Source organism: Chaetodon trifascialis, chromosome 21 (assembly GCF_039877785.1).
Source record: "Chaetodon trifascialis isolate fChaTrf1 chromosome 21, fChaTrf1.hap1, whole genome shotgun sequence".
Lineage (NCBI taxonomy): Eukaryota > Metazoa > Chordata > Actinopteri > Chaetodontiformes > Chaetodontidae > Chaetodon > Chaetodon trifascialis.
Genome location: NC_092076.1, coordinates 8743162 through 8767756, shown reverse-complemented (window position 1 = coordinate 8767756; position 24595 = coordinate 8743162). Strand labels below are relative to the sequence as shown.

General features: G+C 45.9%; 1 protein-coding gene across 37 annotated transcripts in view; it reads right to left on the bottom strand.

Annotated features, from left to right (window-relative positions):
* The window catches only part of tcf7l2 (transcription factor 7 like 2), an 89849-nt gene that overhangs the window by 14826 nt on the left and 50428 nt on the right, over positions 1–24595 (bottom strand). For 31 of the 37 annotated variants that reach the window (XM_070991381.1, XM_070991367.1, XM_070991372.1 and 28 more), the window contains 2 exons: positions 2829–2961; positions 34–136 (listed from right to left, as the gene is read on the bottom strand). In XM_070991381.1, the coding sequence (XP_070847482.1) occupies positions 34–136; positions 2829–2961 (236 nt within the window). Of the gene's footprint in view, positions 1–33; positions 137–2828; positions 2962–8621; positions 8761–11972; positions 12333–24595 lie in introns of those variants that run through there. The other 6 variants (XM_070991387.1, XM_070991382.1, XM_070991385.1 and 3 more) reach the window with 4 other exon arrangements.

The following is a 24595-nucleotide window of genomic DNA, read 5'->3' as shown; positions in this document are numbered from 1 at the left end:
AGTAGAAAGAGGAATAAAAAAGGATTTGCTTACTGTGGTACTAACCATCCTAGCGGATGGGGGATCTGGCCGACAGTGCCAGGTGACAGTGGGTAATAAGGAGATATATCTGGAGGATGTGGAGGCCTTGGAATTCCTGTGGAAGAAAGAGGATGACAGGAGCAGAGAGGAGGTGGACAGACAAGATGATGACAGACAGAGAGAGAGAGAGAACCAAATCTTTGTCAGTGCTGAATTCACTCTTTGTTGAGAGTTTCACATCTGAATGGGGCAGACATCACAGGAGTGCAGATGGGAGGAAGAGGAGGAGGAAGAGGGCTTGTTGCTCGCATGTACACAGTGCTAAATCACACTTCCTGATCAAAGGCCTTTGAGGCGGCAGCGGCACAATGTGTTGGAAGAGGCAGAGGGGAGAGAGGTGAGGAGAAAACACCAACACGATTCTTGTCACATTTGTCTACTGATTCAGCTCTAATGATATAAAATGACTGAAGTTAAGAAGTTAACAAAACACAACAATATAATTAGCGCCCTCTCTGTGATCACAGCGCCGCTAATGCAGGGCTACAGGTTGAGTCAGGCTGATTTATCCTGTCATAGCGGCTGGATGGATGTGGATTTTACCTGATGTCAAACATGAATAAACTGCTATTAGAAATATGCAACAGTTGCAGATTGTGAGCTGAAAGTCAGCGCCAATTTATGCTTCTGACTCCGACTAACAGCTACTTAAATACAGCGTTACCTCACGTTCTGACACAGTTAATGACTATGTGAATCGCCGCCTATGCATTGGCTCGTCGGCCTCCATTTGTCCAAGCGATTCTCAGAGTTAGCGCGGAAACGGCAGCGGATTTTGTTTGTTATCCCCCGCAGACGAACAGTGACAAAGATGTCCAATTTAAGGATAGCTCTCGGTGAGGCCATCGCCGAGCAATCACAGCGTCCACGGTGTTGCCTTTTACTTTCCGTGGCAGCTGACAGGCGAAGAAACTGCATCTACAAGCTGCCCTTGAAAAGGTCTCGTACACAGCCGGGTGTAAAAATAACTTTCTCTCTCATGACAAACTTGAAACTGGGAACACTAGACGTGTAAAAGCACAGCAAGGAGGTGTGTGCGCTCAGTAGACCAGGAACTGTGGGGGGGGGGCTTTCATTCCGGCTGATTTGTGTTTCTTGCACACAGCTGGCTCGCCGTGCAGCTGTTCTTGTTGCAGATATTTTGGTCAGTTCCAACACGGTCCAATGCAGAGCCAGATCAGTCTTCACAGATCAGCACTTGGCCGCCGTTGGTGGTTACACCCAAAGTCTGCAGCTGATCCAGGTTATCCAGGAACTGAGAGGGATTCTGTGACTGATGGACAATGCGCTGTCTGGCAGTTTGCGTCTAAGCGGAAAACTTTGCTTGGAATACAATAAAGGCAAGTTCTATTAAAAAGGAAAGCTTTACTAACATTATCCTACTGCCACCCAGCGCTGAAAACCTAATATAGCTCATTAATTAATTAAACACTGAGCCCAATTAAGCAGCCCCATTAAGCACTACATTAAACAGCAGCTGGCACATTATTTCCCCCTTGTAAAGACCATCATAATAAGGGAACATTATTACCTAAAACACTGACTGAACCCACCAGAGACCACTGGAAAGCATGAAATTATTCACTGCACTGAAAACGCATTAACCTGAAAGGACGGGCTGAATGACAGTTAACAAAATGAAGTGCTGGGTCAAGATGCTCACGGAAATGAATGAAATTGCCTAAAAATGCACGCTGAATGGTTACAGGAGAGGGATGCGTGGGCAGAGTCTGGCTGCTAAATGTGGACACTCTGAACCTGCAGGATCAACAGGCTGTAAAGACGCAGCTCCAGTTCTGACAGAGTCGGGAGATGAAGACTTGTAAATCCCAGCGCTCGGGCACATCCTCCATTGTGAGGATTTTTTTGTGCACTCAGATGAAGATATCACTCCAAGCACACGGGATCGAGGACTCTCTGTTCGCTGCTCTCTGGTATTTAGACGCGAGGACCTCTGACTACAGAGGCCGTCTTGTTTCGAGCCTTGGCAAACAGAGTTGCGGTCATGAGCCGTCGTGGTTGTTTGCTGAATTCCGTGTTTAACGAGAGGTTTACGAGCCGCTGTTCAGGTGCTTGTTCTCCAATGGAAGGCCACTTTGCACTGAGGCCAAACCACTCGTTAGCATGCTAGCTAAATCAATCAGAAACATATGAGTGCAGCGGTTGTCAACAAGACGCACTTGAGGTTGACTTTGTCCCACTTTAAATATCACAATCTTGCACAATCCTTGTTATGTTTCTGACATCTTTAAATAAGCAATTAATGTGAAAATATCATCTAAATAATACATGGGTGTATCAATATTAATAGGAGAGTAGTTTAAACAATAGTCTACTTTACAGAACACCTGCATGCTGAACGTGACATCTGAACGTTTTAATCTTGATGTGTTTTTACAAGAATGTGTCGGCAGACAGACAGACGCCATCAAGACAAACACAGTCCTGAATATGTGAACCATGGTGGCAGGGCATAATAAAACATTTACACACCCATCAGTGCAAAGAGGTGACGTGCCTTATCTGAGCCAGAGCTGCTTCTGTGGTTTTTCTCAACTTCTCTTCAAAACGTGTGCTCAGAAGTTTCATCCTGACACCTTTAAAAACACGCTGTACTGTTTTCTAAGGCTGTTTTTTTTTTTTTTTTTCAGCAGGTAGCATGTTGCTAACTGAGAGTCTGTTCTGAATAAAAATCTCCTCACGCCAGTCAAACATGTATGCATGCACGGAGTGGAAAACTACTTTACCTGTTTTGGGATCCACGTCTGTCTGTAGGTGAGGTGGGGGGTTCCCCGGTGTGAAGTGCTCATTGCTGTAGGTGATCAGAGGCGTGAGAGGGTGCACATGGTGAGGGTGCTGTACCACTGGAACCTTATTAGACTGAGTGACAGAAGGAGGATACACAAAGAGGTAGATAGATGGGAATAAAGAGACAGAGAGAGAGGGGGGAAACAAAAAAAGGCCAGGTTGTTAATATCTGGGTTAGGGGTTAGAGATTGCAGGCTCGCCACAGAAATACAACTTGGTCTGAAGGCTCTCAGAAAGAGGAGCTATCAAATTCTGGGTACTCTCGAGGCGCCAAACCGCCAAGCCACAGTGAAAATAGTGTGGTTTGTAATTAAAAACACTTCTGCGGCGTCACCCTGGAATTCAGTAACACAATCTAAGAGGCTTGGGGGGTTGCCAGTTCACATTTGGGCCTGATGTGTGATGAGGCACTTTTTAACCACCGTTGCAGTGAAGTAATCGATCATCTGTAAACCACGAAATCAAGGCAGCGCGTGTAAATCCACAGTCATTAGCAGCTCCAGTCAGGGCTCCGCTCGGCTCTCCTCCTCCCTGCACTCGAGCCTCCTCCCGGTCTCCCCTCTTCCTCGCTCCCCTTCCCTCGTCTATTCCCCCAGGGCCCGGTTCATGGAGGGTAGGGGTGTATTGTAATAAAAGGGTTAGGAGAGAGGAGGTGGGGCTGAAAATCCATTTCTGCATTTTTGCCAAATTAGTTTTAGCTATGTAATCTTCTCTTTGTGCTCCTAAGTGGTGCAGGCCCCCTTTTTTCAATTACCCAAAGATTACAGTGGAGCTTTAGGGGTGTGCTGCCGTGGGCCCCTGCGTTAACCGGAGCTCAGCCCCTCTCATCAGGCCAGGCCGAGACAGACACTAATACACACACAGTCCCCGACCACAAGATAACCAGATTAGAGCTCTGCTGTAGATTAGGCTGGTGGAAGAGGCTGCTCTCGCCTCTTTACCCACACATCCTTATCCTGCCCTCAGCAGTCAAAGAAGCAGCACTAATCAGGCTTATCATAACATGGATGATATGTTCAGGGGGAGAGGAGTGAGACACCAAGCTGCTTGTGTGTGTGTGTGTGTGTGTGTGTGTGTGTGTGTGTGTGTGTGTATATATAAGTGTGTGTGTGTGTTCGATCTCATAGGCCACACACCCTCATTAGCGACTTTAACCCATGCAAGAAAGAAGAGGAAAAAAAAAAAAAAAGCTCCACTGTGGCACATTTCCAACAGACTTTGAAACACATTAATGGGACTAGATGTTGGCAGGGGGGCATACATACATAAGATGCTCAGTTGCCCGATGCTCATTGACAATACAAATGCAAAGCTGTGGACACCGGGGCGAGGCAAATGTGAGCAGAACTTAATGCTGCAAAGTAATCATCTGTTTGAGGCTGAAGTTCATGTCGGGCCGGCGCGAGAGCCTGCAGTCCATTCAGAGCCCCGTGCTAAATTTTCACTGGGCAGTTAAAGCTGTCCATCTGTATGGTCCGTGCAAGCCTGGCCATCTAGACCTCTATTCTGCAGTGGCAGTGGTGGGGGAGTGGAAAGTGGGCGGGGGACCGGAGGGGGGGGGGGGCATTCCCTATTGCCATGGTCCCAATGAAAGATTAATGAACCCCAGCAGAACTCCAGGGAGGCAGAGAGACTCCTGGGACTCATTCACAGCCCCGAGCTGAAAAGGCTATGGAGGAGAGAAGGAGAGAGGGGTTGGAGGGGGGGTGTGTTTGTGTGGCGGGGGTGGGGGAGGGGGGCGGGGGGGGGGCGGTAGGTGGAATGGGATTCGTTAGAAAGAAACATAAACCAAGGCGCTCCTTGTTGCGTTGGGGCTCCTGATCTGATCTGCACATCTAGAACAGAGGGATGAAAAAGAAAAAGAAGTCTGGTAGAAAAGCACTCAGAAGGAGGATTATGGCAGCTGCCAAATGCAGCTGATGACGCTAGAAGATGGCCCCTGTCTTCCTCTCTCTCGCCCCCCCCCCATCTCTCACCTCCTAACCTCCTCCTTCGCGACTCCCCGCTCCTCCCTTGGGTAATGATGTGAAAGAATGTTGTCAATTCTTCATCTCTTGGTGCTGAAAAGCTTTAGTGGCCATTTAAATGAGTTCTTTTGTCCAGGGGCCCCGGCCATTGAGTAGACAGTTCAAAATGCCCATCCACTGAGTCCACATTTAGACAGAGGGTGTTAGAGAGGGTGTGTATGGGACTGAGGGAGAGACGGAAAGAGCTAGAAGCCAGCCGATTTACATCACAGTCACTTGTGGTCTGAGTGTGCTCTTTTTTTTTTCCTGAAAAGTCTGGAGTGAGGGAAACGGTGAAACGGGGCTGGAATGACTGCTGCCTCCACAGTCCACTACAGAGCGGATGTGAGGAAAACAACACGCTAACATAAGCTAAAGTTCTGTTGGTGGCTTCTGCAGCTTTCCATCCTTGCACATTCCTCCAGATGTCTTTCCTTTGACTTCTCTGACAGCTCACGGCCTCAGAGCTGATCAGCCGATGCACGCGCGATCAGTCAGCTGATATCGACTTCCTGTGGTCCGCATCAGCTCACCTCCTCGCTCTGCGTGCCATGTGATCACCGCACACCCACTTCCGTCTCCCGCTGACGTCAAGACAGGGCCCGGTGGTCCCCACGGAAAGGAGGCCCAGCACCTGCCCTGCGGTCACTGCGGGACAATGCGAGCCCGGGACTCGTCTGGCGGGCTGCTGGGTGCTTCAGCTTCGCACAGAGCCCATAGAGCGCCGAGAAACAAAAGCAGGCGACGTGGGAGGCTTTACTCTCCCTGCTCCACAAAAGCCAGGGGAAAAAAAAAAGAACATTTCCTGCCCCGACACCCCCGCTGACTTGCATCCTTCCCGCTGCCTCCGTCATTACAACAAACAAATATAGCAGGAGACGAGCGGAGACGCTGCTCTGCAGCCGTGATGACCGCGATGATTCTCAAGCCTCGAAAAAGAGATTTCGCATTCAGAAGACCCTGCAGAAAGATTTAAGAGCACACTCTTATACAAACATCAATGAGCAGCACATTGACTCCTTCCACATCCAGGACACATACAGCGCCCGCTGCTGAGGAAGGCCAGTGCTGTGAAGTGCAGGCAGCACACTTAAGTGCAGCAGACACAAACAGAAACAGCAGTTGCCCCCTCTGGTCATGCTGTTGAAATTGCTTCGTCTCTATTTATTCTATTCCATTCTATTCTATTTTATTCTTCTATTTCCAGCTGCGAGGCTCACGTGCTTAAAGGAAAAGAGGCTTAAACGCATTTGTATTGTTTGTGCCATCCTCTGTTCACAACAGTGCTCCTCTACAATTCCTGTCCATCTTCTGGCCATTGATGGCTAACAAACGCGACTGTTTTTTGGTTTCAAAACTTCCAACAAAGCAGCTCTGCAAATGCTAAACTCCTTTCACAAGCTGCACTGCTGCTCCGACCAGAAGACCATCTCAAGTGTAAAATATTTCCTATGCTAGCTGGTGAGAGATGCTGTTCCGCCACCGTGTGAAAAGAGCCTTTTGGAAGTGGACAAATGAATGAGCTGCTTCAAGTCAGACCTCTGGGGAAGGGGGGGGGGGGGGGGGTGTATGGGAGAAGGCAGAGGGGGGTGAGAAAGTGACAGCAGGACGGAGTGAGACTAAGGGAGGGAGACAGAGAGGTGGAGGCCGGACAGGAAAAAGCTGTTGGCCTTGCATTTCCGCCTGGTGGCACCTCGCAGGGCCAATTTGAGCCCTAAATGTGAAGGTGGCGACCTCGTGGGCCCAGGGGGTGGCCGGGTGGGGGGCTGGAGCCTCTGTCTCTCTCTGCTTTATGTCATGATATGATGAGTTGTCACAGCAGCTCGCGGGGCGCTAATGAGCTGTAGTGAGGCCGGGGCAGGGGAAGGAAGGCCAGGAGGAGAGGAGAGGAGAGGAGAGAGATGTGGGGATGACAGTGCCGTGATGGATTGGGGTCCTCTCAGGCCTCCAAATTCCAAAGCAAGCAGAAAAAGCTGCCAGAGCGCCCTGAGCCTCTCCCAGAGCGTGTAAGTGGCCCACGTCCAAGGCACATGGAGTGACACCACGCAGAAAACACACAACAGCAACACTGGGGAGCTGAAGAAAGTGTCAGAGAGGAGTCATTTCTGTGCGTGCGCACTTTTTGATTTGAGCAAAAGCAGAAAGTACAAACTGTGCTGCCACCGATCTAACCAATCATCTGGTATCACTCAGCGTCGGCCTGTTGCAATGTGTTTACACACACACGATTGTTGTTTTTCCTATGGGAGGGACAGAGTGCCCCCTCCAGGCTGAAGATCTTCATCTCCCAGCAAACCCCACATCATACCAAGCGATGTCCACACACACACGCACACACACACACAAGCCCTGGTAGCACTCAGTCAAATCAATCCTCAGATTCAAGCAGACAATCTAAAGGAATACTTAGAGATTAACGCCAATGGAATATGAAATTCTCTGACAAATTAAAGGCTTATCGGAGCCATGATCCTCCAGCATACCACGCTGATTAAAAAAACCCAGCTACATTTCAGAAATAACATTTCTTGGTTAATCATTAGAGGGGAGGGGGGAGAAAAAAACCTCTGCACAATATCGAGAACCTGGGAATTGTAAAGGGGGGGGGGGGCAAAAGGATTTAAAAAGCAGATATGGAGGTGTTGATCAGTTTTCTCTTGCAGAGAAGATGCGTCTCTGAGGGCAAGGGGCTCCCGAGACCACAGTATATTTAAAAGTTAATCTATTCACTTTGCTGCAGTGACATGCCGACTGCTTGATCACAGCGCTGAACAAAAATATTATGTGGGCCAGAGCCTTTGCTCCCCTTCCTCCTGCTCTCTTCGCTAGCACTCAAGTCGCTCGTCACCATTTATTTTTGCTTCCCATCTTTGATAGTCGGCACATCAAATAGAATCGCAGAAAGGACATGTTCTGATATGTCACGGATAAATAAAACTGCGCACAAATAGCTTAAATATGAAGTGGTATTTGGTAGAACCGTTGTATTCTGTGAAGACAAATCGCCTCTTAGACACACGTGTGCTAAAGCTTTTTCTTTTCAATGTAAACAGCCTCTTGAGCTCTCGTACCTGAGTTAAAGGGGCTTCTCTAAGAGGTGATATTGTATCACAGTGTTAAGAGCCAGACTGAATTCTGCCTTTTGAAATGCAATCAGCCCCTCAGAATTTCAGTTGAAAGACAGGCAATTAAGAATTTGAATTGGATGGCAACACTGACAAAGGAGTATGTTAATGTGTGAGGTTATTGAAATCTTATTTTACATTTCATGGTTAAGACATGAGCTTGATCAAATAATGTTTTGTCGAGTAAATAATATTCCTCTCCGGAGAAATCGAGTTCAATCTAGCTGCAGTGTTTGCCATATTTATTATTAAGGCCTCGATTTAGGAATATTAAAAAGCAAATCATTTCAAAGTGTGCGACAGCGAGGCGAAGCATCGCTCTTGTAGATCCCACGCTTTGAACAATTAGCGGAATATAATCAGCATGTGGATTTGTGAACGCACGCGTAAACACACAAGTTTTCTATGTGGCGGAATATCTTAAACACAGATGACCGCGACTCCCTCCACCCAAACCCCAACTCCCTCCTTTCCCCATCCCCAAGCTACCACCAAGCTGCACCACCGCCTCAACAGCAACAACCTGTCAGAACGAGCGCTGAAAGCCTTCAGAGGGAGCAGAGACAGGGAAGAAGCAGGGGAGCAGAGCTGCGTTACTCACCCAGCTGCTCAGATTGAGGTGCCAGCAGCCCACCTGCTGGAGGAGAGAGAGCCCGGGGCCCACGACTCCTGCCTTGGCTCCCGTCTCCTCCGGCCCGGCTGAAGCTCCATCCCGCGGGTACATGACCCCCTCTGTCCCACCCCCGCCCCCGTCTCCTCCTCCTCCTCCTCCTCCTCCTCCTCCTTCCACCTGGCCCCCCCAGATCCTCCTTCCCTCTCTACGCCGGGGAGAAGCCCTCTTGCTTCTCTTGGCCGCTTCTCTCCTCCACTTCTCCTCCTTCTTTGTCTGTTTCTGCCTTGGCTCCTTCCTTCACTGTGTGCGAGTGTGTTGCTGGGCATGTGTGGTGTGCGTGCATGTGTGTTCAGCGTCCCCCCTCTCTTTGCACTTGGTGCCGCGGCCGGCTGACCATTGTTCCCCCAGGTTTTGACATTAGAGAGCGGTGTGTGTGTGTGTGTGTGTGTGTGTGTATCTCTTGAGGCGTCTGGAGCAGGCTCAGGGTCTGAGGCCTAGTTCCTCCATGCGCACACACACATGCACAGTCACCACAATCCTCCCCACCCACCCACATCCATCCTTACAAAAATCCCCCAAAATCCCTCACTCTAACCACAGAAGCCCTTGCTCTTAGCGGCCAGCGGTCTCCTCTTCTTTCTCAGTGAAAGTTTTGATGCCGGTGACAAGAAGTACAAAAAGTGTGAGCCAGACAGAGAAGGAAAAATTACTGTGAGCAGCTTTTCTGCACTGCAGCAGTCTTCCCACAAGCAATACTCCAGAAAAAATATATACTCACAAACACACACACACACACACAAAAATCAGTTATTACCCAAATCCCGGCTGTACGTTGGGTCTGTGTATGTGTTTCTTAGAGTATGTGTGTGTATGTGTGTGGGCTCTGCTGTGCCTCCAGGATGCCCAGAGACGAACTGGCAGCTTGAAAAGCTTTGGCTACAAGGTAAAGCGAGCAAGGCGAGAGATGGAGACAAAGAGGAGAGAGCAGGAGAGGGAGAGAGAAAGAAGGGAGAAAAAAAAGAGGAACAAGACACAACAACATCCACAAAGGGAGGGCAGGCTCAGCAAAGTGTGGCCAACAGTCACTTTATCTGTGTGATGCTGACAGTCCCCTCTTCATACCCACTTTCCAGGAAGGGGGGTGAGCCGAGGAGAGGGAGAGAAAGTCTTCACTCTGACACGGACGTGGCACCTTTCGTCGCACTCCTTCTATTTTTTTTTCCTCCCTCTCACCCTTTTTCTAAACAATACCTCCGAGTGGAGAACAATTCTTCTCCTAACTCCCCCGTCAACTCCGTCTCCATTCAAGGTTCATGTGAACAAGGCCTCAAGCCCCCTCCTCGCCACCCTCTTCTCCCCATTCTCTTTTCTCCGCGACTATTTCACCTTCAAATCCATTATTCTTCTGAATGCTGGAGTCAAATGATAAGCTTCACATGGCCAAGACTTCTTTCAAAGAGCGCCAAGAAATCCAAGAGATCTGTTGACCATCAGTGCACACACAGACAAGCTGCATTACATGGGAATTCCATCAAACGGCTCTTTTGGTATTTTGGGAAATGTTGCTAAAATCTGCCACGCTGTTTGGAAAAAAAAAAAAAAAAAAGTGTCAATAAAAACAAAAAAAGACTCTAAGATGTTTTTTCCTGAGATGCCTGAGAGAGAAGATTTATTTCCCACATTAAATATTTAATATTGGGGAACTATTATCTAGATGTTTGATAAAAGGAACAGCCAAATAATAAGGAAATATAATTTTAAAGGATGTGAAGTCACCTCAGATAAAGAAATTTTAATTTCCAAAGTGGCTTAAAATCATCAAAAATCCAATTTCTGACGACAGAATAAACTTTTTCTTAACGTGAGGCTCATTTTCATCTTTGCATTCTATAATTAACGAGACGTGTCAGCCTTTAATTACCTTTTACGAACTCCAACAACCCGCACCTGACTAATGACCATGACAAATTAAATATTTAGAGGGAAATTATTCCCATCGAAGCACAGTTACACTTAATGTGTTTTTAATACAACCTGATGAGGGTTACTGAAGAGGAAAATAGTGAGGAAAAATCAAGCAAAGCAAAGGAATCGAAAAAGAAAAGGAAATGAAACAAAGGCGTCTTTAGAAGTGAGCTCAATAAAAGATTCATGTTTTTCAGCTGTATTAAGGTATTTTAAAAGTTGGCAACAGAAACAACTAAGAGACTTTTCTCTTAACACGCTGTTCCTTTTTTCTCCTTTTTCTCCTGCAGGCGTTCAGCCTCTCCGTCACTGTTAGGACCCTGCTCGTCCCCTGGCCTGCAGCAGGCAGTCCTGAGGCCCTTAAAGCCAAAACAAAGCCCTGGGAATGTCCTTTACACAGCTTGGACAATAGCGCGGGGGCTCCAGCTTGACAAGTAAAAGAGCCCCGACAAGGCGGTGGCTAATTGCCTGCCCTCCCTCCATTCAGCCGTCCTGCCACACTCCTGCCATCTCCTTTTGTCCCACGTGCACTTTCTTAAGTAAACTGCCAGTTCACCAGCAAGTGATGGACAGCTCCCAATCACCAAGCCACAATGGCATCAACGCCACAACACAAGAGAGCAGAGGGGGGAGAAAAAAATACTCTATCCCACTCCACTGTCTGAGATGTTCGCACGAGACCCAAAAGTGTGCAATACAAAAAAAAAAGAAAAAGAAGGAAGAACAAAAACTCGTACAAAACAAGCTAACGGAACGGCCCATGACCTTTATTTTCTCAGATAAATGTGCACGATAAAACAATAAAGAGAAAGTAATATTAAGAAACAAGTCCAACTTCAAAGTCCTGCTTCTCTTCTTTTAGCATAAACTATAATAATTACGGTGTAATTATGTTATTTACAAAAATCATGTTTGGTTAAAAATTACACATAGTTCAAGCTTTTAAACATGAACTCTAAAAAATATTAACCCTGATTTATAAATGCCAGCAGCAAGAGCAGATCAGACATACGATCAAAATGACCTAAATCTAAATGTTAATACCACGTGTAATATTTTAAATTCAATATAAATACTGGCATTCATCAATGAGATTTAATAGAATTGTGCTTTAACATGCAATAAACAATAATCATATTTAGTTTGATGTCTTAGAATAATACACCCCTGTCAGGCTGTCAAGACAAAGCAATCAAACACTGCCTTTCATTATCCAAATTGTCAATCTGTCACTTAGCAACATAAGTGTTATAAATTGCCAAACGGAGCCCAGAAAAATATCCATGAATAAATTCAATCAAAACATGATATTTAAAGCCAAACAAGAGCCGGAAAATAAAGCACAGCAGTAATTAAAATGTTGAAAAGTCTTACCATTTAAAAGAGCTGTATTTGGGATGCTGCTCGGTTCCTGGTTAAAACAAGCATGCTGGCACTCGTGGTAGTGCACAGACTCCAAGCAGACTCCCACCACCATGTCAGCCACTAATCCACTGGGGGGCAGCACCTCATCTACGGCAGCCCCTCGCTGACGCCCGATGGGTTAAGCCGATAAGAGAGCGGCCGGAGGACCGGGCGAGAGCCAAGGTATGCTGGAGCGACTTAGGACGGCAGCCCCTTCAGGTCCCAGAGCGGAGAGGACCGCGAGAGCCGGCTGTTCACTCTCAGCCCCCTCACGCATTCAAACGCACGCTCAGGCTGCGCTGCTCCTCTCCGCGTCTGACCGGGACTCCCTCTTTCCCCCTCGCCCATCTTCATATCCCCCCTAATAAGCTCTTTTGTGTCCATCTCTCTTTCTTTGATAAGTTGAAAGAACAACAAAAAGAGGGAGAGAAAGAGAGAGGCTTTCATTCAGCGGCTTGGCAGACATAAAGGTAGTGGAGTGCCGTCTATAGGAGTTGCCCTAACTTGGCTAAACTCAAGCAGCGGGGTGTCTCTCGTCATGTCATTAATCCCCAAAACTAGCCACGCTCCATTCACCGCTAGTCACACTAAATTAAATGCAAAATCAAAAACACAAACGCCGGGCAGGAAAAGTGTCAGAAAAACGGCTGCAGAAAGCATTCCGATCCAGGGCAAAGGGTGTGTGGCGCTGCAGCCACGTTGCCCCACAGTCCTGCCCGTCGGTAGCCCCAATTTTTGATGTGAGAAGCCCCGGGAAAAAAAAACAAAAAAAAAACAGCCACACAAAAGACAAAAAAACAAACATTTATCACCAAAAGAGCTTGCCATTGTAGTGCAGCTTTTGCACCTCCAACTCTCCTGCCTGAACTCTCTTAAGACAACTGAGCGGGGAAAAGGAACCCCGAACTCCAAAGTCAAACCTGCCAGACAACAAGCCAACAACAGCAGTTAAAACAATACCAAAAATACCAATAAATGGATACAAGCCCTGTGTGGCTTTCGGGAGAGCTGGCAATAGAAAATTCAACCCGGCCAACTGGTGGCTTGAAGAGAGGAAGCCCACTCTTAAAGCCGTGATCCGACCATCCACTATACCACCGCTGTGAGCCTTTTAACCACAGCAGAAAAAAAATGACTATTGATCTTCAAATAGCGATAATTGAAAAGATCAAAAAGATTAAACAAAAAAATCGAGAATGTGCTGACTTACCATGTTATGCTCCTTTTTTGTTGTAGGTTTTTTTGTCTAAATAAAAAAAAATATTTGCTCAAAGATGCAGCATTGGAGGTGTCAAATATTTGTAGCCGTCTCTTGATCGTATTACTTCCACAGTCCTGGTTTCCAATGCGTCTGAACTTTTTCCCTTTCTCTTTTATTTTGTTTGTGGTACCTAGCCTTTTTTTCCCCTGCTTAAGACTTTAAAAGCCTTCAGCTCAGTAAAGCAGCACAAATTATCTTGCCACCTTGCTCAGCTCTGATGCTTTGGCCGCTAACTTTGGAAGGCCCTTTACTACTGCATCAAAATTAGCATTGTCAAAGCAGTTAATGAATATTAATATTGTATTTGTCATTGGAGCTGGCCCATTGCTGAACTCCAAGTCATCCATCAGGGACAAGATTAAGCACACAATTATTTCTGACTGACAGGGACCAAATCTGGAAGATTTTTTTTTTCCTCCAACAATTTAAAGAAAAAGACACAGCATCATCTTAAGGTACCTCCCATGAGACGAGGCAAGATTAATACACTTTTAATGAAGCAAGATTTCATGGTGCATGAACAGCAGGAACCTCAAGAAAAAAAAGGAGAGGGATACAGAAATATTTTGACTCATAATTTTAAACATTTTTAAAGGATTGAAATCAGAAATTACAAATAATTTTGATGACGACAGACAAAACTTAAATTCAAAGACCCTCTTTTTTTTCTGTTTTTGATGGAAAAAAAAGGATTTATTCTCCTTGATTTTCCTTTTTTACAAGAAGATCCGGATTTGTTTTTTTCACCTTCGGTGGAAGAGAAATAAGGTGTGCGAGCGCTGCACCGTGAACGACGCCGGCGCTAAATTTAACATGAAACATTCATTGAAACCCTGGACCTCCAGCGCTCTCGGCAGAGCCCGGCGGAGCCCCGACCGCTGAGGACCACACAGGCAGCCTCCATCAGCACCGCCCGCTGCATCCAGGAGCTTTCTCCCTGCGCCGCCACCCGCTCGCCACAGAGACAGCTTCACATTAGGAACCGCGGCTCTGTCAAATACGGCTCTCTGCACAATTCTCCAAACCTCCATCAAATATGTCACAATAAATAATCATGTCCCTCCAATTTTTCTGCTGATTTTTTCCCTGGAATGATTAAATAAACACAAAGCTCTCTCACATCTGAAACATTTGCCTGAAACAAAAGCATTCCTACCTGCACCTGTCTGGAAAAATTAAGCAGATGACACGCCATCTTCTTTACTCCTCTCTACCCAAAAGCATCATTGTGTCTTTTGCATGATTTTAAACAGCAGAGCCTTTTCTCTTTTCTCACATATCGCAAATTCTGAGCAACGCGGCGCCGAGCTTTGAAAGCAGCATCCACGCTTTTTGCACAATTATCTGTTTGCTTCCCCCGTTCGACGCTTTCGCTCTGAAGAACGGCCAAATGCAAAATCTTATCCGGTCAAATTAAAATGTATTTTCTGCTCGCGCCCTTCTGAAGAACTATAAAATAAAGGGGAAAGCATTGAGGGGGTCGCACAAAAAATGGCAGATGTGGGGCACTAATGCCAGCAGCCCAGTGAATTGGTGTGAGTGCGGGGGTCAAGCTGCGGGCTCACCTTGGAGCGCCGGGCCCCTGCCGACCACCCTGCCGGCTCCCTAATACCATTAGCAACCCTTAGATGAACATACTAAATTGGGCTTTTGTTGTCCAGGTGCCGATCCAGCCTCACTGGTGTCACGGAACCAAATACAGATGGTGCTGCCTTTTTCTGAAATGAATAGCGCGCATAAGAAAGCGCTCCGTCCCGATTCTCCAAAAGCCGTCGGCATGGCCGTAATTTTTTGCCGGCGCTCCATTCACATTTCAAACTTTAGGTATCACTTTGTAATATTTAGTTAATTTTGTTAAAATGATGCATAAATGTGTATCATTGTGCACATAATTTAATTTTAATTGAAATTTAGTGCTTCCATTTACAAGATCTCACAATGCGACTTGATCCAGTTCAGCAGTGAAGAATGATAAATGATTTAATCAAAGGGTTTAATCAAAAATAAACTCAAAATTTTATTACATTAATTTGAGTCTTTTTTAAATAATTTCGAGCTATAAAAATGAAATAATTTGCAGCTCAAAACATCCAAAAAATAAAATATCTGCATTGCAGCTCAGAGATTATCAATCTACATGAATAAATAACAGCTTTTATAATCCAAACATTCAAAACGTGGACGTAAAATATAGATCTTAAAATTCAAATGGCTGCGAAGGAATGCCGCAAATGAAATTCTAATTAAACAAATGATCTTTTAATTGTTGTGACATGAGCACGGGCGCTGATTAAGTGCTCAGGCGAGGCTGTCTATGAAAACAGGCACCGAACACAGAATCCCACCGCGGCTTAATTCAAGTTGAGAGCCTAAAACAGGTCCAATCTAGGTGAGGAGCAGAGAAGGGAAGAGAGAGACGAGAGGGAGCAGAGCAGGCAGCTCTGTGGCCCAGCGTGATCACATCAGCGCTAGTATCAAATTAACTCTCTGACTTTGAAACTTATTGATCTGCTATTAAGACACTAGTGAACTTGATGAAGTGAGTGCTGTAGGTGACTCGAGGACTTCAAAGTCCCGCACCAGCCACATAAAACAAGCCACTTTGATCCCCGCTCTGCTCCTCGGATCTGGAGAGGGGGCTTCAGAGGAACCCCCAATTCTCCTCTCCTCTCTTCTCCCACTCACCCCGGGCCCGGGCTCCAGCTCTCCCTTTCCCTTTGCACGTCTGCTGATGCCCCGAGAACCGGCAAAGCACCGGTGCCACACAACGTTCAATCGCGCCGCATTTTACACAGCAGTCAGCAAGTTGAGAGCACAGTAGTGTACAGTGGTGCAGACAGATCTCCTTTCTGATTCTCAGAGAAATAATAAACCAACACACACACACAGGAAATGCAATATGATGTCAAAACAACTACTAGAATAAGGCTGCCATCTAAGCGCATTGGCATTAAAATTCAGTGTCGATAAGAAGGGGATTCTTCATGCCAAATACGGCATGTAATAAGGTCGGCGATGAGAGAGACAATGCAGAGTGGGAGATAGCAGTACTATTGTGTGGTGAATACATCCCCCTCTTCGCTTAAGGCAAGTCTTCCCACTACATTAAATACTGTGTGCTGCCAATCACACCTGCCTTTTTTTTTTCACTTTGTGCCACTGGGTGGAGGTAGTAGTTAATGTTTTCAACATGCACCGCATCACTATAATATACTGAAGCAGACACAAATCACAACCGGCCCACAGAACACTTCTCCTCTCTGCCAGCTGAAACCATTACGGGACAAATGTGAAAGAAATAGAAAACAAGAAAAGCATAAAATAAACAAAAACACTCCCTCCTCATTTTGCAACAAGGCAGCCTGCGAGACTGAGATGCACAATCTGAGGCTCGCGCTCCGCCGAGCTGCTAACTTAGCAGGACTGAGCAAAATAAATATTAACGGCTAAATTAATCATCGGCAGGACAGTGTTTGCGCTCAGGCTCCAGTGCTCACAGGCAGGGTGTCTGCGTGTGTGTGCGTGCGACTGTGTGTGTGTGTGTGTGTGTGTGTGTGTGTGTGTGTGTGTGTGTGTGTGTGTGTGTGTGTGTGCACTTGGAGTGCTGGGGCTAAGCTGCGTCTGTTTAATTAAGAGGGGTAAAACAGATGACAAATGCGAGACAGTTAAACATTTAATGTGTGCTTATCTCCCCCCTCATTTATTTAGTTGGGAGAGATTCAGAGTGGGTGGCGTTTAAGAGTGATGCGCCGGCGAAACGCTGGCGGAATTAGAGCGCAGGCCCGTGTGCCGTGACAAGTCAGCAAGCAACACACAGCCATTTCCTGACAATTGCTTTGACGGTTTGCAACTTAATTCTGTTTGATGAGAAAGAAAGGGATTACGTGATAAATCAAATAAACACAAATACGGATTCTGCAACACAGCTGTGAAAAGCAGGGGAAATAAATAAATAAACGAGTTTCGACGTAAATGACACAGTGTCACTTAATTATGGCTATAGTATTTTTAGCAGCCTTGCCTAAATTGTCAAAATAAACCGTGCAATTAAAAACGCAATCGTATCAAAGGCCTCGTTTCTCCTTCATTTCACCTGACAAAGATTACTTTTTTTTTTTTCTTTTTTTTTTCCTGCACGATCCCCATTGTGTATCTGGTGCTGATGCACATTGCCTAGAGTCAATGTCAAATCCCAGCTCCAATAGTCCCGCAAAAAATACAGAACGAACAGTGCCGGCGGCGCACGCATCCCTTTACTCAACCCACTTGCAATATTTCACCCAAAGTTATCGCTTCCAATGTGACAATGTTACAATAAAAAACAAAATATAGATATATATATGTCATATATAAGACTTATATATATATACAGTAGAGAGAGAAAGGGAGAGAGACAGGGGAGAGAGAGAGGGAGAGAGAAAAAGAGATAAAAATGGGTGGCAGGGGTGGGGGGATGGATGGGGGAAAAGAGAAGCAGAAGCTAAAAAAGCAAAAAAGAGGGAGAGGGAGAAAAAGAAGAAAAGGAGGAGGAGGAGGTGGAGGAGAAAAAAAAAGCCCTGTGCCACGAGCATATATAAGAGAAACCTTCACCAATTAGTGGGGAGAAACGGGAGAGGGAGCTGCCGCGGCGTCGGCACTCAAAGAGCCAGGCCTCGCGGCGAAGCTGTCATGTCGGCAGGATTGATCAACAGGCCTGCTATTTCTAATGGCATGTTGTCATGAAGCTGCAGCCATGGGGAGCCACCTGCCTCAGTCCTCGCACAGCACTCCGTGTGTGTGTGTGTGTGTGTGTGCGTGCACGCGCAAGTGTGTGTTTGTGTGCATGAAAGATGGGGTTGGGGGTACTGCAGCAGCCATACCTATTCTGTGCCCATATATCTTTTACTAACAATTTAAAAACAGCCTGGAATCCTCCTCCCACTCTCTGGCAGTCTACCTTGCCTATCCCTGAAGGTGGAAGAAATGTGCCATCCTGGATTGCTCTTTATTCTCACACAGCACAGCCAAGCTATTGTAAAATCCAGCACAATGGATACAAAATGTATACCGCGTTGAGGGAAAATGTAAATGAAAGCAAAAGGGTTTTAGTAGTTCCAGAATAATAATAATTCAGTGCAACACAAATGCTAGTATTATTTATTCTTCTGAATCGATTTCTCTTTCTTCGTGAGAATATTCCCATCGTTCAGCAAATTAATTCCTCAGTCGTAGCGTGTGAAACAGTACATTACATGGATAAAACTATCCCGTTATCATCTGAAAGGCACTGCATTTGATTATAACTCATTTCCTTTTTATGAAAAACAGCTGTCAAATAATCAGCGGACAATAGCAAGTCGCCTGCAAAATGTCATCGCCGGAAAAGCACAATCAAAAACAGGGAAATTGCTTTATAAAAAGAAAAAAAAACTGTCACGTTATCCTCATTCTTCAGTAATACGGCGACAAAAAAAAAAAAAACCTGCTTCGTTTTCGGCCTCCGCGGCCAAACAAGCCCGGCCTCGCTAACAATAAAAAGTCAAATAAAAGTTACAGAACTTGAGAGTTCAAGGTACCGCGGGCTGCTTGGAGTGCGTGTCACGTACAGTTAACCTTTTTATCGGGCATGCCTGTGGTCTCATCAGTCGATGAAATTCTTTGCCCGCGGCGGTGGCTTAGCCGAGGGACACGGACCAATAGAAAAATATTTCATTGTGTTAGCATTTCAAATGGCGAGTGGAGGGTGGAGAGGAGGGCATTTGGAGGGGCGGTGGGGGAAGAAGCTCTAACCGATCGTTGCCAGCGGAATTAATTGCCTATTCTGAGAATAATGTCCCTTATCCACGATCCTCGGAGGGCCGAACGCTAGCAGAGGCCACTTTTTTTTTCTTTTTTTTTTTTTTGTTTGGTGTCTTCAAAAAGAAGAGCGCTTAGGGGTACTGGCCGTATTAGGGGTTTAGCTCAGTCCCCTTTAGGCCGGGAAAAATAATCAGAAGCGCTGAACCAAACTCGACTAATCCGAACCCCAATTAAAAACGCAGAACTCATTACACCTAACGCTAATATGAATCGACAAATAAACACTTTTAAGCAAATTATGCATTTATTGGCAATTGGCGAATTCTGACTAATAATTTGATTGTTAGATGAAACTCGCTTTAAGAGAAAGAGAATTAAAGCGGCGCTGTTTGGCTTTCAGCCAGCGCTCGATAAATGGCTCAAGATGGAGCGACCCCGGTGGCGCTTCTATCCTTTTATTTAAGGGGATTTAAGTTCAGGCTCTGTTACACATTGGCCAAGCATATGCAATGACCCTAACTGATATAGGTGCATCTTTTAGCCACATCTTAATCTAACCTTTTTAAAGCTCTGTGGCTTTTCAGACTCAAAACAGCATTAAGAACGAGCATTGTTTGCAGGGAGGCGGCCCTGGGAGACCAGTCCACGGTAAAGCCAGGCCCGGGCTGGGGCAGGAGCCCTCTGGAAAAACAGCTGCTTATGCACTCCAATCAGTGGGACACAAAACCGAAACCCGACTGCTAAGAAGGGAGGGGAAAAAAAACAGATTTTTTTGAGGTGGAGGGGGCATCCCAAATGTTCCATCCCTCCATATCGACCTCTACGGGCCCATTCGTGCTAGGTGTCGATTTCATCCCTCGGCAGATGGACGGGCGAATTCGCAGCAGTCCCCATTACACGCCTCTCCTTCGCTCATTGTGAATTCAGTCAACGAAGTCAATCTTATTAACTTCCGCGCCGGTTCACACATGACATTTTCTTCAATTTTCTCGCCGACATCAAAAACATCAATTAGCAGCTCGAAAATGGGAAGGAGCGAATGACAGAGTCCGATAACGCCGACTTATTTGAAGCCGAGGGTAAATCTATTCTCCAGTTTTGAATGTGTTCATTACAATTGCATTTTCAAAGAAGACCTCCAAATAGCAAAGAAATTAAATTTATCTCCTAGAAATGTCCAGAAATTGTTTTTTTTCCCCCCTCTTTCTTTTCTTTTTTTTTTTTTTTTTTAATCCTGTGTCTATCTCTCAGCCTCAGCGGGTGACACAAAGCATTGTGGTGCTGCATTTTCTTTTTCTCATTAGAACAGATCACAACTCCCACAGAAGTTGAAACCCTATACTGTAAACTCTGGTGTAACCCGTAAAAATCATTTTAGAAAGGAGTCCAGCATTTCTTTAAGAGGAGGCGATAAAGTGGCCTGCCAGTGACCTGCAGCTTTAACAAAAATACCAGACGCTGATAAATGCAGTATCTATTTTTACCCAACAAGGGGAGCTATTATCTGATTAAAGAAATAAAATGCTTTAAAGGGAAATTGTTGGGCCTTTTTTCAGTATTTATCAGTCTTCAAAATCAATCTTCGCATGAGCGTTTATCATTGAATTTACAGACGCATTGAGTTATTATTACATTTGATTTTGTTGCGATGTTATTCTAATTAAATTCTTCTCATCTGTGTAAAAAGATGAAATTTTTTGTAAAATACATCGTATATATTCAGGACATTAAACAATTTTAAGACAAATTTTAAAAAATATATTTCCTATGTATATAGATTATACGAACAAATCTTGTATTCTCTTTATATCAGCAAATTTAAGGCTGCATCCTCTAAAGAAATACAGTAAAATAAATTTCTACTATAGTGCAATTCATCCTGTCATTTTAAGATTTTTTTCAACCTATTTTAAAGTAGTTTTAAACATATCAGATTAAAAAAAAAAAAACATCCATCCAAAACCCAACTTCCATCTGACCGTTTTATCCACAGTCTCATTGATCATTTCCTGCTCCTCTACATCACGCTTACATCAAAATGTGAAATACAAACCTCCACATTAACGAAGCTCTCTCATGGCTCACCTCTTCTGCCTCCCATCACCGACGAACATGTAACTCTATAAACCTGGGCCAGTAACCTTTAAGTAAAGGGCTATTTTTTGCCGTTATCCAAACATTGTCAGACGGCTTCCTCATGCTTGAGTTACATCTCCGAGGGGGTGAACAAAAGCAACTTTAGTGGCTGTGGAAAGACACTCCTAATGCGGGGGGGGGGCGGAGGAGAGAGGGTCGGTCGCATACGGAGCCGTGCGGATCACGTTCCTCCGGCCCATTGATTTCTGATCTTTTGACATTATTTAGTTGCTTTTTATTTTCTTGGCCGTCTTTTCTTCCATGTCACAAAAGACAGAAATGTCCAAACAAGTGATGTTGGGAATATCTACTTTCTGTCAAAAGAGCAGGCTTTTCCCGGCATTAAAGCGACCGAATGCTCTGACGCAGTGCCGAGAACCGGCGGGATGAAAATATCACTCTTTATAATGGAGGCTAATCAGATTTCGGATGCCGTTTGCCTTCTAGCTAAAGGGAGATGGAAACGCGTGGAGCAACAGGGCTGTAACCAATACACTCCCAGTTCAACGCCATCCTGACCTCAAGACAAAAGGCCTGCACCCCCCCCCCCCCCCCCCATTTGATCCACATGGTACACACAGCCAAGAAAAAATGGGTCACGCAGAGTCAAAATCTAAATTAACACTAAATGGAATTTTTACCCTAATTTCTGCTCTAAATAGACATGGCTGAATGCAGGGAAGGACGAGTAGATGCATCTGTAACACGGCTGTCGGCTGAACGTTGAACACACAGTAGTGATCAGTTCCATTAAGCGGGGATTTGATCATCTCCCCCGTGCGCTTTCACAGCCCGGCTTCAGATTAGATCACTGTGAAAATGGTCAAATGGTGTGTTTATCTCTCTGTAATTATTTTGATGCAGATGACAGAGATTGGTTGTTTGCATGTGGCTTGATGAGTGTGCACAGTGTGAGCCAAGACACACACACACACACACGCATGCACTCGCGGGCGCACACGCAGACACGCACGCTGGCGTGGAAAGAGCTGAATGGTTCCTCTCAACGCCATTAACCCATTAGATAGTTTCAACAAAGGCCCGGAAATAATGTTTCATGTGCAGAAAAATACTCAGAGCGCAGCGCACACGCAATTACTGCGCCGTAATCCTTAACTTACAACTAATATTAATGTTCTTGTTGGGCGACACAAATGGACTTTCAATGAGACTGAAAGAGAAAACCCCAGGCAACAATGGGACGTGTTGAGCTAAGCTTACAAAAGCAACCAAAGCAGGAAAACACCACTGCACACATCTTCTCCTCTTGTACTTTTGTGGTGAAAAAGAGATATTTAGCTCTCCCACTGTGGATAAAAATCTGCGAGTTTGTTCAAATTCCAGGGCAGGCGATGTGCTTGCAAAGAAATTTCTCTTGCAGAAAAATACCACCATCACTGCAGCGACTATTTACATCCGTCATGGCGGCGGGGCCGTTTGAGAAGAAAAACACTGGATTTAAGCGCACTGAAATCTGGAATCAGTAATTATGTCAGCCATATTGCTGCTACCTGAAACTGTCTCTTGGCATTCCCTGAGGCACTGAGTGAGCTGACCTTTACTGTGTGAAGGAGATGTTTCCTGCATTTCCAGCTGCTGTTGCCCCTCAGCCACATGGTGACCTTGAGTGGGTAACTTTAAGAACTCCTGCACAGCGCTGCCCATCCAGCGCATTCACAGTTAGGCGTGATGGTCTGTGTGATGGATCCCCGTCTCGCCGCTCGTCCCCCTGTCCTCAATAATCACCTCTATTTTCACATCACTCGAGCTCGGCTGTGTCACTAGATTACCGGCCCTTCGTATCTACCTTTCCAATTACTTTTAAGAGTTTTGGATGGACAAATTTGCGCTTTCATGTCCCGTGTTAGCGGATGAGTCGCTGCTTCTGGCCATGAAAGGAGAGTTTTTAATGAGCTGAGGTGAGGTTAATTGGTTCGCTAAGATCCTCTGAGTCATGTGCCTCTATATGAAATTAAGTCCATTTCCCGGAGTTTTCCCCGGACGTATTTAATAACAAACACTTCAGCCCAATTTTCACTTCCCACAGAGAGGGGGAGACGCAGGGAACGTGGCGGTGGAGGGCGGGGGAGAGAGTTTGGCTGTTTGTGCTTGTTTTACTTGCCGTCGCCGCCCCGAACTGCGAACGCGATCCGTGTTTGTGTTTCTTCAAAGGCCAATGGTGTAATGTCAGCTCCCATTCAGAAATCTCCTGAACGCGCTGCTGTTATAACTGCAAATACAGCAGTGTTCTCCACAGATACCTGAAAGCTAATTACCAGCCAAAAGTGCATTTGTTCATAATGGAACAGCGAGACCGGGTGGAGCTTTTGCCGCTGTTTCCATTTTTATAACAATAAGGGTAAATTAGCAGCAGTCGGTCGATCGCTGCTGTTGATTCAATGCAAGGGAGCCCCCGCGTGCGCGCCGCGATACACTAATCCTCCGCAAATGACTGGGCCTTTCACTTGCTATTAGGAACTACATGATGTGAATCTGTCCAGACTAAAAGACCTTGTAATCAACACTGGTGCAAATGTGTTAAGTTCAACGTCTCGTTGAGGGGGGTTCAATGGTCCTGACAGTGTAATTACGGGCTGCCACCGCAATGCAACGGCCAGAGCGCTCAACACTAATTCAATCCATCTTCATTTCCAAGAGCAACGCCCCTACTATTGATGGATAGTTATCATTAGAGAGTGACAAAGCACTGCAACAACTGAGGCGTGAGCAGCAGAGTGTGTGTGTGTGTGTGTGTGTGTGTGTATGTGCATGTGTGTGTGTGTGAACACTGGGCGTAAAGTCAAGGAGCAGGAGGATGTGTCCTCTCAGATACACACTATTGCCCGAGACAGCAGGATTATATATTACTGCAGGGATGAATACGGAGAGAAGGAATGGGGAAGGAACTTTGGGTCAGGGAGCGTCCTTCACACACACACACACACACACACACACACACACACACACACACACACACACACAAATAAATACGGAGAATACCCACACAGAGTATGTGTACGTGTTCCCATACACGCACAAACAGTTTGGCTCACTGTGACCCCGACACACAGAGAGGCTATGGCTCGACTCACCAGCCTTTTATAGCATGCTGCTCAGACTGCTGACACACACACACACGCACACAAACTGACAGACACACACTGATACACACACTCGCACAGGTCTGGGCACCGTCTGTAGCCAAACACTAAACCACAGGCTATGATTGAGGCCGACTGGTCTGCTCCTCTATACTTTCAGTCTATATATTCAGTCCACCCTGGGCTGTATATCTTAATTATGTGCTCTGCCTCTTTTCCTAAAAGAAGGGGTGACAGAGTCAGCTAGTCAGGCACTGGAGCAGCAGCAGGCCACTGAAATGAGGCCCTTCCAGTCTTTATGGGGCCTCCAGCTCAGC